Source organism: Neopsephotus bourkii, unplaced genomic scaffold, assembly GCF_033783945.1.
Source record: "Neopsephotus bourkii isolate Nb327-2 ecotype Australia unplaced genomic scaffold, CSIRO-AGI_Nbou_v1 NB_168, whole genome shotgun sequence".
Classification (NCBI taxonomy): Eukaryota; Metazoa; Chordata; class Aves; order Psittaciformes; family Psittacidae; genus Neopsephotus; species Neopsephotus bourkii.
Genome location: NW_026900684.1, coordinates 6,087,732 through 6,103,341, shown reverse-complemented (window position 1 = coordinate 6,103,341; position 15,610 = coordinate 6,087,732). Strand labels below are relative to the sequence as shown.

General features: G+C 38.2%; 1 protein-coding gene across 6 annotated transcripts in view; it reads left to right on the top strand.

The window, feature by feature from the left end:
- The window catches only part of TENM3 (teneurin transmembrane protein 3), a 1,300,329-nt gene extending 1,285,486 nt beyond the window's left edge, over nt 1-14,843 (top strand). For all 6 annotated transcript variants that reach the window (XM_061372205.1, XM_061372214.1, XM_061372239.1 and 3 more), the window contains 4 exons: nt 2,244-2,540; nt 3,738-5,349; nt 7,863-7,993; nt 11,246-14,843. In XM_061372205.1, the coding sequence (XP_061228189.1) occupies nt 2,244-2,540; nt 3,738-5,349; nt 7,863-7,993; nt 11,246-12,001 (2,796 nt within the window). In that variant the 3' untranslated portion in view covers nt 12,002-14,843. The remainder of the gene's footprint in view (nt 1-2,243; nt 2,541-3,737; nt 5,350-7,862; nt 7,994-11,245) is intronic.
- The last annotated feature ends 767 nt before the right edge of the window (nt 14,844-15,610 follow it).

Sequence of the window (15,610 nt, the reverse complement as noted above, 5' to 3'; positions counted from 1 at the left end):
GCCTGCCCTTACACAAACCAGACAGATGGAAAGTGAGAAGGCAAGGGATGTTATTATCCCATTTAGCAGATACAGCAGTGAGACAGCCAGATTAAGTACTTTGCTGCAATTTACACCGGAAAGATGTGCTTAGCCAAGAAATTAACCACAATTGCTTGGACATCTGCCTTAACCATAAAACCACTCTTTTCTCTTTGCCAATTCAGAAATCAGAAGTGCCCATTCTCACTTCAGTGTCTAAGCATGAGAGGTAGACAAGAAAATTAATAAATATCATAATTAAATGTGAAATAAAGAAGGGAAGATGGAAAGGGAGAAGAAAAAATCGGGGAAGCAAAACAGGCAGGGAGACAGAGAGATGAGTGCAGGCATGTGTGGGAGAGGCTGAGAAATAAAAGGCAGAGTTAAGCAAGATTTAAGAGTGAATGTAGGCAAATGAGCAAATACTAGATTTTGGAAAAATTAAACAAAAACTACATAAAAATGAACAAGCCCAAGAAAATGACAATAAGGAAGTGAATGGGAGTGCTTCATAGTTGAGTTTAACCTACATCTAGAATCAGTCTTGTAACATTAATTTTTCAAAGTATATTTAACATTTGATGGCTCATTAAATAGGTAGCTATTCTGCATCTGCTAGACTTTGTGTGCCTTACTTAGATGATTTACATGAAAACTTGACTTTTGTTCCTAAATTGATAGTGGAGATTTTTGTCGTGCCAGTGATTTCATAGTAAAACACAGAAAGGTAATGTAGATAGACAGATGTAAGGAGTACTGAGCATTTGTAAGGGTTTTTTTCCATATTTGCTTACAACATATCACCAGCACTTTAATATGGTTTATGCCAATAATAAAGAACCTAATTTACATTGATCTTTTAGAAGCTTATCAGCCTTAGTGTATAAGTACCAACAACCATGATACATGGATTTTTGAACATGCAGCCCTGGCAAAAGCAAAAATCCTCCAGGTGTTTCTTTGGTCAGGATATCTGTTGTCTTGTTGTTTTCTGGATGCTATTTAGGTGTCTTTTCTTCATCTCTTTATAATGTATGCATCAAGTACTTGAAAAAGAATTTAAAAAAAAATGCTAATACAAATACCTGTATGTGTATTTGTCCTATATGTTAGCAAAATACAGTGATGAAGAATCTTCAGTACTAGTGTTTCACTGCCAGCTGGAGTAACTTTTAAAAGACACAGCAGATACAGAGGTGGTTTACAGATGAACAAAGAAATCCTTTAGTGTGAGAATGCTGAAAACCAATTCAATGCAGGTGGGGGAAACAGTGAAGTGCAAAGATACCAATGTGGGAAAAGTAAACCAGACGTTTTCCTTTCATAAATACAAAAATGAGAGCTGATTCAATGAAACTGAAAGCGTATTTAGAACACTGAAAGAATGTAGGGATTTCAGTATAAAAGCATTACATAGAAACCACTATCCATCACTGTCGTTTACATACATAAATAATACAGTTTTCAACATAAATGTATCTAGGCTAAGGTTCAATTTCAAATCAAAATAGTTATAAATTCCAAAGCATTTATAACTGCTTTTCAGTGGTTCAGTAGTCTTCCAGTCATTTATGACTTTTAAGTGGTCAGTTAACTAGGCAGAATACATAATCTTCTACTAAGGATTTCAGCAACCTAAATACGTTGCAGCAGCAGATGATATACTGAATTAAACTAACATTTGATCCAGAAGGGGAAAGCCTGTGTTCTAAAAACTGTTTAATCTTAATTTGAAGATTTAACATGCTTTTGAAGATCTTAATTTTGTATTTACTGTTTTGAAAAATACTTGCTGTGAAACATTAAGATTCCATCTTAGAGTGAATGTTATGAACTGGACAAGTGGTTGCTGGGAACGTTCTGACAATAATTTGCTATATGTACTTCGGGCTGCCTACAAAAGAAGTACTTTGTCCACTGAAATGGCCCCATTTATTAAAGAAGTTTTTGGTGCGCATCTTTCAGTGTTTCCTTAACAGTTGAGTAAATATCAAGAAAGAACACACTGCAACAGATTCAGACTCTTCATATAATGACACCTTCTAAAGTAGATGGTAATATAGTGCCTTACAGTTATATCAAGCAGTTGCTAAAATAATTTACGCACACAGCAAATCAATCACTGTAAATTGTATTTAAAGAATAGCTAGCTTTGTGGGAATAATAGGTGGCTGGGGTTTGAACAGCATGATTTATTGTGTCATTTTGTTTACTTTAAAAAGGTTAATGGCAGAAACCTCCTTTCAGTTGACTTTGATCGAACCACAAAGACAGAAAAGATCTACGATGACCACCGTAAATTTCTGCTGAGGATTGCCTACGACACGTCAGGGCACCCCACTCTGTGGCTACCAAGCAGCAAGCTGATGGCTGTCAATGTTACCTATTCATCCACAGGTCAAATAGGCAGCATACAGCGAGGGACGACTAGTGAAAAAATAGAGTATGATGGACAGGGAAGGATAGTGTCTAGAGTGTTTGCTGATGGGAAAACTTGGAGTTACACATATCTGGAAAAGGTAAAGAACACGCAGATTTTAAAAAATGCTTCTGATACGCTGAAACTCTGCAGCATCTGACTGCTGTCTACAAAGCAAAAATAGGTAGTAGAAGCACTTTTCAATTACTCTAAGTATCAACATGTGATTCCTAGGGGAATATTTCACAAAATAGATACGTAATCACACTGTAGCTAATTGCTAGGAATTGATGTGGGTTTAAATTATTCAGGCCACCAACTAACAAGAAGCATCTGTATTTACCTTTTATCTTAACACTTAAACTAAGGTACAGAGACTAGATCTCTGCAACGCAGTCAGTTGAAAATAATTTGTTTGTAAATTCTTCACTGTTGTTTTTTTCCCTACCAAGAAACGCTTTTCTGTCTAAATAATTACAGCTGTCAATTTGTACTTGCTATATGTTGTAGTATCAAAATAAACAAGAGGCAGAAGATTAGAAATCTTCATTATATATCCCGGAATGATATCTTTCCCTCTAGAAATATTTGTGAAAATCCCCCTTGTGAGATCTCACGCCTGCTATGCAAAAAAAAGAATCCATTTCTTTCTGGGGTTAAATATATTTGTATTGAAGCCATTGCTCAGAAAATACTATTTACTAGTCACTGCAGACATAATTTAATCAAGACCTAGGATACATAATAGCCACACATCAGAAAAATGTCAGAATAATTCCAAGTAGCTCCTTTTGATATGAATAATCAAACAGTTGTTTTGCCTATGTCTTAAAAGCTTACAGAACAAGAACACAGTATTCAAGGATCTCTGGCTATTCAAATTCTTCAAAATGATCCCTAATTGTAGGGAAGAATTTGTATCTCCCATATGTTGTTCTCCTCGTGAGTTAATGGCTCTAAGACAGTTTTACTTCTTCCCATATTAAACATGACTTATCTGAATCCATTGACAATCTGCTGTTTAGCTGTGAGTGCTTGATAAAAGAGTGATACAGTCATAACAAGTAGCAAATTATGAATGTGGAACTACTAATTACAGAACCCCTTACAATTAAGCATCCAAGTAAATTAGGCAGGGAGGTGTTAACAACATGTAAGGTCAAGGATAACTCAATTAAAGAGCAGATAATTTTCTTAAGTGGGAATGCCACATTTTTGTGAAGAAATAGTATCGGTGTATGTGTGGGTGGGTGCTCCACCATTTGTCACATGGTAAAAATCTGTTCTTCGTTTTCAGTCAATGGTTCTTCTGCTTCATAGCCAACGGCAGTATATCTTCGAATATGATTTGTTGGATCGGCTTTCTGCTGTCACCATGCCCAGTGTTGCTCGTCATACCATGCAGACTATCCGCTCCATTGGCTATTACCGGAATATATACAACCCCCCAGAAAGTAATGCCTCTGTTATAATGGACTACAATGAAGAAGGGCAGCTCCTTCAAACTGCTTTCCTGGGGACAAGCCGAAGAGTATTATTCAAGTACAGGCGGCAGACCAAGCTCTCAGAAATTTTATATGATAGTACAAGAGTTAGTTTTACTTATGATGAGACAGCAGGAGTCCTGAAAACAGTAAACCTCCAAAGCGATGGTTTTATCTGCACCATTAGATACAGGCAAATTGGCCCATTGATTGACAGACAGATTTTCCGCTTTAGTGAAGACGGAATGGTAAATGCCCGATTTGACTACAGCTATGACAATAGCTTCAGAGTGACTAGCATGCAGGGTGTCATCAATGAAACCCCATTGCCTATTGATCTCTACCAGTTTGATGATATCTCTGGCAAAGTTGAACAATTTGGAAAATTTGGAGTTATATATTATGATATTAACCAGATAATTTCGACAGCTGTAATGACCTACACAAAACACTTTGATGCACATGGCCGCATCAAGGAAATTCAGTATGAAATATTTCGGTCATTAATGTATTGGATTACAATTCAGTATGATAACATGGGACGAGTGACAAAAAGAGAAATTAAGATCGGGCCATTTGCCAACACCACAAAATATGCTTACGAATATGACGTAGATGGTCAGCTGCAGACAGTTTATCTGAACGAAAAAATAATGTGGCGATACAACTATGACCTGAATGGCAACCTCCACTTGCTCAACCCCAGTAGCAGTGCTCGTTTGACACCACTTCGCTATGACCTGAGAGACAGAATAACTCGACTAGGTGATGTTCAGTACCGATTAGATGAAGATGGTTTTCTTCGTCAGAGGGGTACTGAAATCTTTGAATACAGTTCAAAGGGCCTTCTTACTCGAGTTTACAGCAAAGGCAGTGGATGGACGGTCATTTACCGTTATGATGGACTTGGACGACGAGTTTCCACTAAAACTAGCCTTGGACAGCATCTCCAGTTTTTTTATGCAGACCTTACTTACCCAACCAGGATAACTCATGTTTATAACCATTCAAGTTCTGAAATCACATCTCTCTATTATGATCTGCAAGGACACCTTTTTGCCATGGAAATTAGCAGTGGAGATGAGTTTTACATTGCATCAGACAACACCGGGACACCACTGGCTGTTTTCAGTAGCAATGGTCTCATGCTTAAACAAATTCAATACACGGCCTATGGAGAGATCTATTTTGACTCTAACCTTGACTTCCAGCTGGTAATCGGATTCCATGGAGGCTTATACGACCCACTAACGAAGCTAGTCCACTTCGGAGAAAGAGATTATGACATACTGGCAGGCCGGTGGACAACACCTGATATTGAAATCTGGAAGAGAATTGGGAAGGATCCAGCTCCTTTTAATTTGTACATGTTTAGAAATAACAACCCAGCCAGCAAAATACATGATGTGAAGGATTATATCACAGGTAAAAGAAGGTTACTTAATTGCAGCTTAGGGGTGCTGGACCTATAGACATCCAGTTTAGGTGGGAATTCACGATTTTGGTACCTAAGTATGTCCTATTTAGAAAAGTTCTTTATGATGAAACATTAAGCACTTCACTTAACAATGATAATGATTAAAGCAGTCACACTTACCAGGAACTGTGAAATAACAAATGGGTGATCTTGAAAATACCTCATCTAGCTTTGGACATTGATTTAGGTACCTGCCTAACGGATTAAGATCCACAGGCAATCATTAGCTTTCAGGGTAACTAAACCTAAACCTTTTGCCCTACGTAGTCCTTACCATGCTTTAATATTAGATTCTTGAACCAAAAAGATAAATGAGAGCATCTCAGTATACAGAGAGGTTTGGTTTTCCAAAGTACATTTTGGAGTACCAATGGAATACATCTCTTCCTCCCATACTTACTGAACTGTAACACAGGGTGCCTCAGCTAGAGATCTCAGGGCATTAGGAAAGAGGAGCCCTAGGTTATGTTCCAATATTGTTATGCATTACCTAGTGCTAATAGAATGAAAAAATAAAATAAGACTCCTTGAGCAAGTACAGGAGTAAGAACTGCTCAAGACTGTTCATGAGAATCTCCTTACAGGAGGATTAGACTCAGGCTTCTTCATAGCTGTGGGCTACTGAGCAGTAAAAGGTGCATACTCATGGGCCAGAAAGACCAGACAAGAGGAAGTGAGACTGTGAGAGGTCTTTCTGTAACCAGTTTAACTCACCAAGGCAGAATATTCTCACTGGCAGTTGGTTAATATCTACCAGGGTAGGTTTTTGTAAGGCTACTAATGTGAATTGCCTGAGAAAGAGAAGTCCAATAAGCTTCAGCAGGGCCAGCACAAAGTAATGAGTACATAGCCAGAAGCAGGGAAGGAAGCACAGCATATAAGAAAAAAAAAATGTGAATTCCTCTGTGAAATATGAATGTTAGCAACAAAAAGCTGCTAAAGTGCCATTTCTTGTATAACTGAGTTCTTAGGGAACCTATATGCTTTTTGTGGGTCTAGAGTTCCGTTATTCTACATACAACAAAAATGACTGCATGTCACCAAAATTTTCTGAAAAATGCCTAACTTGCGTTTGAATTTTTGTATTTGAACAGATATGAATAATCCTAACTATTTTATATAGGCAGTGCCAGATTACAAGAGGGGCTCAGCACCACTTACTTATGAGACTACCACTCAGTAAAGCATCCTGGGAATCAAATGGGTTTGCATTAATTTAACAAACAGCAGCTATTAACAGGGTTGCTAATGGGCTGCCTGGGAGCAAGAGAATAACAGACCGTTGGCTCTGTCCTCTTTCAGCAGAATGTGCTTAGGGGATCCAGTTACAATCAGATTCTTTGTGGCATTGAAAATTATGCACTTAGTGCAAAAATTGCCCTCAAAATACAGTTTTAGTTCTTTTCTTAACATCTTTGATGTATGGATTGCACAGACACACTGCTCGTATAAGGTTGTCATTACAATTAGTAATTTGGCTGGCTGGTAGTTTTAGATGCAGAGCCTCATAAGACATATAATTTATCTGGAAAGGTTAACATAATTTTAATGTAGATATTTTTTATTCTTGTAATATTTGAAAAAAATGTAGTTCCTTGTTCCCCTTATTTGGGGTTTTCTTTAGTGGAAACTTAGACTTGATATGGAGCACCCTGACAACTTCTGCTAAGCTTTGTATTTGGACAGGGTAGAAAGACAGAAACAAGGCAGAGCACCTATTCTTGCCCAACAGTTGTTAACTAATTAATTGTTGGCATCCCTAATCTATTTATTCTTAACAAAACATAAAAGTTATAAATAATGTTCTCTAATGCTAATTTAGCATCCTGTCTGCTTACTGATGCAGCTATAATACATTTCATTAGCTTTTAATTTCATCAGTCCATCTTCATCTTGAAGAGGGGGAGATTTCTCTTGAACAACACAAAATACCTACCAAATTATTTAAAAGGTAATTGAACATTTTGGTGTTATTTCAGGGGTAGTTTGAAGACATTACAGTAACACATACATAAGAAAAGGACAGGATGTGCTCTGCAGTACTGTTTTGCTTTGTTTTAAACTATTGATGATGATGGTGGAACTTAAAGCATGTTCAGCCTGACCATGAAATCTCAATTAGTTTAGGCTACCTGGGAAGGAAATCTCACTTTAATTGTGCTCCTATAGTTGTTCTGAAAGTCACTGAGGCCTTCAAAATCACTGAAGCCTGCAATATCTTTCAAACAAGCATAGTGCAACTCTTACATAGAAGTTTTCTTCCCCTTTTTTTTATCCACTTGCTATTCTAGCTGTAGCACAAATCTGAATCCATACATATCAAAATGACAATTGTTGAATAACTTTCATGTTATAGAAGGAAATCAACTATGCCAAAAGCTATTCCATGTAAAAATAGCATAAATGCAAAATACAGAACAATAATAATATCTTTCTCTCTTCTTTAATAATTCTCTTTCAGATGTTAACAGCTGGCTGGTGACATTTGGTTTCCACCTGCACAATGCCATTCCTGGTTTCCCCGTTCCAAAATTTGATTTAACTGAACCTTCTTACGAACTTGTGAAGAGCCAGCAATGGGAAGACATACCAGTAAGAAATAAAACTAAACATACAAACGGAACAAGACAGAATGTGCCCTTCTATTCAGATCTTAACTAAGCATGGATAATCCTGACAGTGTTACTTGCTAAGTTAAATCTGAACAGTGCTTTTCAAAAACCTCTAATTTTTATTTACTTTTTGTAAGAATTAGAGATAGTGTTTTTTCTTACAGATTTGCTAAGTTAGGTACCATTTTAAATAAGCTTTTGTTTTCTTTCAGCAATAATAAAAATGCAGAAAGAAAACAATAAATGGAAAGACGTTTAAGGCCCTTTAAAGTTTCGTAGTAGAAACTACAGAGATTTGATTTGTACTAGCACACTGCCTGAAGGCAGAAACTGAACACTGTAGTAAAAAATTGACTGGGAAATAAACAGAACAGGTGATATAAATTATACATACAGGCACCACTACAATTTTACTTCTCTTTAATATTAACCATGTTTTATATGTAAAGATAAAATATTGAAAATGAAATTACCTGAGGTAAAAACCCATTACATTACATAAAACCAAAACTCCTGGTGCTTATGAAGTTCTCTGGGAGGAAAAAAATGAACTTCAGTCCTGAAAACTTGCTACAGTTCTAAATGATGTAAGAAATAAATGTGGAAAATCTAAATCTGATATTTAAGAAAATTATATTTACAAATCAAACTCACTCAAAGATCAAAGATTTACGCCCTCAAAACTCCTACAGTTCTCAGTTAAGAAGATGTTAAGAGGCAGTAAAATGGGTAATCCCATAAAGTAACATGATATATATATATACGTGTGTGTGTGTGTGTGTGTGTGTGTGTGTGTGTGTTTTAATAGCCAGGGTTGAGTAATTGGGTTTGAGTAACATACTTGAGTAACAGGGAAATACCTTAGAGCATATCATGGGATTAGTGTCTCCCATGAGTGGTAGTAGCAATGAAGGATGAGCATTGCAAGTACTCCAGGCAAGGTCATTGTGTCAGGAGACAAGAGACCTGTCATCAGGCGTGGCTCTGAAGAACAATCAGAGGTTGTTTATTTAGATCTTAAAAGCGAAAGAATGCAATTATCCACTAACACCAGCAAGAAAGAGGTGCACCAGGAAGAGAACCAGTCTGGTCAAAGAGATAGAGCAGACAGCTAGTTTTCAAAAATCTTGAGAGAGGAGTTCAACAACATGAGGAGAGCCAGGGACTTGTGACATGACAGAAAAAAAGAGAAGTGGGAGCAAAACAGAAAGATTCAAAATTCCCAGGTAGGAAGAAGCTGTGACTACGATATTCACTGTTGAAGAAGCAAGTGCAAGCAGGAGCCAGAAGTAAACACACAAACCAGTTTGAGACATTCTGGAGTGAGCGAGCATTACGGAGCTCTGAGAGTTTGCTCCAGAACCCTGAGGATACATGTTAAAAATAAGCAAACTTTGTCATTATGAAGTTGCTATAGCATCTCACTGCTCTCACTGGTGAGCGTGCTGTCTAGAATGTATTTTGTGCTCAGTAGCTTTCATGTAGGATTTCCAACAGCTGAAATACATACTTGTTAGTAATGCAGGCAGGAATCTGCCGGATTCAGGAAGAGTTGAGAGTCCAAGTCAATTCATAATTCCATCAGGAACTGTCCCCTCCAGAAAGCTGCCCTCATGGCAGAGCAAAGGAGCCTCTGCAAACCTTTTGGCAGGCTCTGATTAGCAGCAAGACCGAATTAAGGTTGTAGGAGTCTGTTAATGACTCCTGCTTGGACTCTCACCCAGAAATTTGGGGAAATTATATACAGCCTTTTGTCTCATTTGCCAGCAGTGAATCAAATGGGTTAAACAGTATTTTGCTGAAGGGAGAAGGGGGTCAATTGGAAGATAAACTGTATCATCTACAGAAACTAAGTACTCCTTTTCAAAAGTGCAGCCAAAGCTATTTAAATCTTTCTGTTTCCTGCTGAGACAACTGCTAGGGCAGCTGTCTGCTCCCCACCTCCATCAATACTAGCTCATTCACAGCTTGTAGCTGTTAAGACCCAGGGTTAGACAGATAAGATATGCCTATTCTGCACAGCTGTAGGGCCTCATCCCAACCACAAGTTGACCCCATAATGTGATCTGCCCTGCGATCTAGCCATGCTAGCTGACCATTCCTGCTAGCTGCTTCTGCTCTTCTAGCTGTTCTGGCTAACCACAGCAGTTAAGATGGCAGGTCTCATTCCCCAGCTATCTTCTCTCTTCACCAAGACTGCATCTGGCAGACAGGGCTACATACAGCTCGCAACAGTCAAACTTTAACATATTATTCTATCCTAGCTTTTCCATCTTGTGCTTTTGCACCTCACAATTGCACCTCATATTTCCTACCCTTTATAACAAACCTTTTCAAGAGGAACAACCCAGATACAGTAAAACATGAAATACCAAGTAAGCATATTTTAGACTTGCCCCTTCTCTTTGCTAGTTGTCAACAAAGCATTCTGCTGTATTCAGAACTTGCACCCATCTGAAGTTCTTGGGGGAGAAAAGCTGCTCATCTCTTTCAGGCAGCATACTGATACTTGGAGTGAAATGTAAGTCCAGATAACTGAATTGGCCACAGCCCTTTCACAAATCCCCTTTTATCAGTTTCTGCATTTGAAGAAAGCACATCAGTCCCCAGTTTTCTACCTCACTGCTCTGTACCATTTGCTTCCTTCTCTTTCTTTTACTGTAGAGATTATTATTACAGTTTGATTCCCCTCCTTCTTGTTGTAGCTTAAGGGGTTATGAGAGCCTCCCTGCAGTTTGGTCTCAGACTGCAGCTACCCAAGAGACTCTTATCTCCTGACGCAGCATAAAGAAAGGCTTGTTAGTATGCTGAAGTGCAGCTTTGTGACCTGCAAAAATCTCATCAGTTTGGATGGACTCATGGCAGACAGGAATCATAGTCAAACAAGCTCAGAGGATGAGATGACACTGTATTGTAGTAAGATAGCTCATACCCATGGTAAGTATTAGTATTGCAAAGGTCTGTCTTATGCATCCCAGGAAGCAGCCTCTGAATTTAAATCTTAATTTTGTGCATGTTCTCAGGGAGACAAAGAGAAAAAGCACTGAGCATTATCAAACAAAATAGTCATGTAACTCAGCAGAACAAGCAGTATGTAGATTTAATTAATTCCCTGGCACTGTCAGTTGTGGCATATCCTGTTGTCGTCCACAGGCAGCACACCAAGAAAGCTTGGCTGGCATCTAGAGGGCTACAGATGGCTTGTAAAACTTCTGTCTGTTCTTGTTTACAGCCAATTTCTGGAGTGCAACAACAAGTGGCGAGACAAGCAAAGGCCTTCCTTTCCCTGGGAAAGATGGCAGAAGTGCAGGTCAGCAGACGGAAATTCAGTGGAGAGAAGTCATGGCTGTGGTTTGCTACAGTGAAGTCTCTGATTGGGAAAGGGGTGATGCTCGCTGTCAATCAAGGCAAAGTGCAAACAAACGTGCTCAATATTGCAAATGAGGACTGCATAAAAGTGGCAGCTGTTTTGAACAACGCATACTACCTAGAAAACTTGCATTTCACCGTTGAGGGAAAGGACACGCACTATTTTATCAAGACCACCTCCCCTGAGAGTGACCTTGGGACACTGAGGCTGACAAGTGGGCGGAAGGCCCTGGAGAATGGCATCAATGTCACTGTTTCCCAGTCCACCACTGTGGTAAATGGCAGGACTCGTAGGTTTGCTGATGTTGAGATGCAATATGGTGCTCTAGCACTTCACGTCCGCTATGGCATGACACTTGATGAGGAAAAGGCCCGAATACTGGAGCAAGCCAGGCAAAGAGCTCTTTCCAGTGCCTGGGCCAGAGAACAGCAGAGAGTAAGAGACGGAGAGGAAGGCGCCAGGTTGTGGACAGAAGGAGAAAAGAGGCAGTTGCTTAGTGCTGGAAAGGTACAAGGATACGATGGGTACTATGTACTCTCTGTGGAGCAATATCCAGAATTAGCAGACAGCGCTAACAATATACAGTTCCTCAGACAAAGTGAGATAGGAAAAAGGTAACACACTGGCTTAGCTCCGGCTGCCAAAGAGACTGTGTACCAGTGTCTTCTAAAAAGGAGACCAAACTGTTTTGCTGCATTACTACTTGAGCCTAAGCTTACATCTTTGCTCAGATTTTTTCTGTAGCACAATCCGAACAGACTCTGTAATGAAAAGAGCGCCTTCAGAAGAATGATACTGCTAATGACAAAACTTTTTTGTTTTTCTCAATGACCTTAAAGGTGATCTGCTTTAAAGAATATGTTTACATATGCATATCGCTGCACTCAAGTTGGACTGAAAAGTATTAAAGAAGAAAAAAGAAAAGAAAAAGGCCTACAGATTTTGCAACAGGCTGGCTGTTCCTTTGAGGCACTGTATTTACTTAAGATACAGACCCATACAGTGTTTCTAAATATTACTGAATTGTTGACCTTTGCTTACCAGAAGTAGTCTCTCTTTTTCTCTCTCTTTCTCACTGCATAGGATGTGGTATATATCTGTTAATTTTAAAACGTGGGGCAAAAATTACTGTTTATAGACAACCCAACTGCTTTAAACTGTGCTGCTTTCTAAAAGGACATTGGCACAAGTGATTTATGCTACCATGGGAATTTAATAATGGATTTTACAGTGCTAACATGGTTTGCCTTGGGGGGAAAATGGCAAGTAGAATCCTTGTTGCAGATAAGCAAAGGAAACCCTGATTTTTTTGTAAATTATGTGAGACAAGTTGTTTATGGATTTTTATATGAATTACAATTTACTGTACATCAAATATTAGTCTCAGAGGAGTTAATTTATGTAAAGTGTTTAAAAAAGTTTATACTTAAAAATAAAACGATAAAAACATGTGCTGTGTGTGATTTTTTTTAAAGAAAAAGGAATTGCACCTTTTATGTTATAGCTGTACAGTATAAAGGATTATATTGTAGAGATATAACAGTGATGACTAATGTCCAAAAGTGTTAATATTTTTGTATTAGGTTTAAAGCTGTGCATCTATCACTCTGCTGATGGGATGGGACACTCCAAAGTGGCTGGCTGAATCAGACCACAGCTCCCTCTTCTCCCATACCTCTACTGTCACCTAGGCCAGTGCCACTTCATCAGTCATTGTTAGAAGGCACAGTAACCAAATAAGTCTCATTTATTATGATGGAAGACTTTAATAGGTTGGGTTTTCCTTGTCTGTTTCCAGCCCTAATATAATAAAAGGACATTTATTCATACCAGGTGGGGTTTCCGTTGTTTTTTTAGAAGCTTTGTTTCACAATGGAGAGAATAGTGTCTCAGGTGCTTGGCAAATTGTATGTAGAAGAAGAAGAAGAAATTATGTAGTTTCATCCAGTTATGTCAACTTTGTCTTCTGTATAATACGGCTCTTTTAGATGTTAATAACTCCAGATAGAAGAAGTGTACCTCTGATCTGATGCTACAGAATTGCTCTTTAGACAGGCAGGCTGTTCAGTAGGTTCATCTCCTGGCCTTCAGATGGCAGATCAAATCCCATTACTGTGAACACTGAACCTGGGATGGAGAGGAAGGTCCAGTTCTAGTGCCTAGTCTGCATCTCCACACCACTGCATAGATTTGGCATGCTCTGCTCCAAGGCCCAGTAAATTTGCTGCAGGACAGAACTGAAGTGTGCAGCTGGTTCCCTATAGGAAGCCTGTGGTGGCATCTATGGCATCTGTTCTAGATCTTGGCTGAAAACATTCTTAGAGCTTTACTCTCATGAGCACTAAATTCAGCCACAAAAATAAATATTTTTAAGATGAGACAAAATTGGGTTTTTTGATGTTCATTGAAATATACACAGTATTTCTATCCATGTATTATAATGACAAACCATAGTACGTGACCGTGTCTTAACTATGAATGGTTCAAGTGGATGTAATAAAAATAGTTTTCTAACTGCTTTGTATTCTGAGAGTCTATGGTATTACATACTCTAAATTGCACATTAGGATTGTTTGATAAACAGATTTGAATTTCTCCCAGCCAAGTTGCTACCGAATCTACAGTATCAGTACTGTTACTGTATGTGTGTATTTGGTAGAACATACAGAAGTAATTACACATATAATGAATGCTAATCATCTATTAGAATGAAAGCACAGATTAGTTGTTAGTATTTTTACCCTTGAAGTCTTGAGGGCCCTAAATTTAGAGAGGATGATATGTCAAGACCCCAGAGGCGTGTCATTGATCTACGTATTCTTTTTAAAGGTGTAAAATGCTAGGTGTTTGCAGTTCTGTTGGGTGGCTCTTCCACAGCACTGTATTTAGCATGCTGTAAGTGCTCTCTGTTGAAATAGGCTCATATTCTAAATTATGTCAAATGTTTCTGTTCTGTTTGAATATGAAAAGCTTGTATAACATGTCAACAATGAAATATACTATTTGATGCATACCAGTTCCTTCTCCTTTGTTCTGGCACCAATAAACAACAAATTATAGTATCTGCTGGTGATCATTTTAGATAAAGTCAAATCAAGCCAATTAGTGGCCTTGTTAGTTGGTATAATGAGCCTATTTCTTGCTAAAAAAGACTTGTGATCTGGACATGCTCCTGCAGGAAATAGTGACCTTGGGGAATATATAAACAAAAGATCTTTATAAAGAAAAAAATATGCATAATTAAAAGAACCATATTACAAAACAAAAAAAAAGAAAAGGAGATTCTAAGTATTTTAGGCAATGCCAGTGAAAATGCTATCCTGATACTTTGAGATGTATATTTCGTCTGATTTGTATTGTTCTTTAATTTGCCTTCTTAACTTTATAGTGTCCTGAATTTTCCACGAATTGATAACTATAGATTGCATCTAGGCTTTCCAATAAAAGCCAACCCAATGTGTGTGTGTGTGTGTGTTTATATTTGTTTTTTAAACCTGTATGTCGGATACTGCACCTGTGCTACTGCTTTTCTCGTATGGGAAGAAGCAAACTGATCCAGTTGCACTAGTATCGATTCCTTTGCTTCACAGTTGGCAGTATGTTTTTTGCTCTGTCCAATGGCCTCATCTGCTAACAGCAAAGTGAATTACTCCATAGGATCTCTCAGGTGGCCTACTTTAGAGAAAATATTACATATACCTCACAAAGCCAAATCTTTTATAGTTAAGGAAAAGCCAAAAACAAAACAAAACCAAAAAAAAAAAACCACCGTTAGAACTGTTTTCTCTCATATTCTCCTGAATAAAAGTATGACAAAAAGTATTTCATTATAAGTAAGTAGGTTGGCATTGATAGTTACATATATACACAGAAGAAATCCTTCAATCTACATTTAGACCCACTTTGCAGAAACTGCTGACTTCAGCACTGCTATATGTCAAGAGACTTCTTTGATTTTAGTTGGAACAGGCAGACTTCACCATGCTTACTTTGTAGTGATAACCTCAAGTTGGTAACATGTAGATCCAGCATGAATCAGGTCACTCTGTTTAGCTAACTGTGGCCCAATTTTGTTATTAAAAAAACCAACCAAACAAAAAAACACCACACACACAAACCCCACAATAAGAAGAGACCAGGGCTGGGGGAAATGCCAGTTACCTCTACTACCTTTCAGGAGCATTTTTAAAGTGATGGCTGAAAGATGGTAGAAGAAAAGCACTGCAT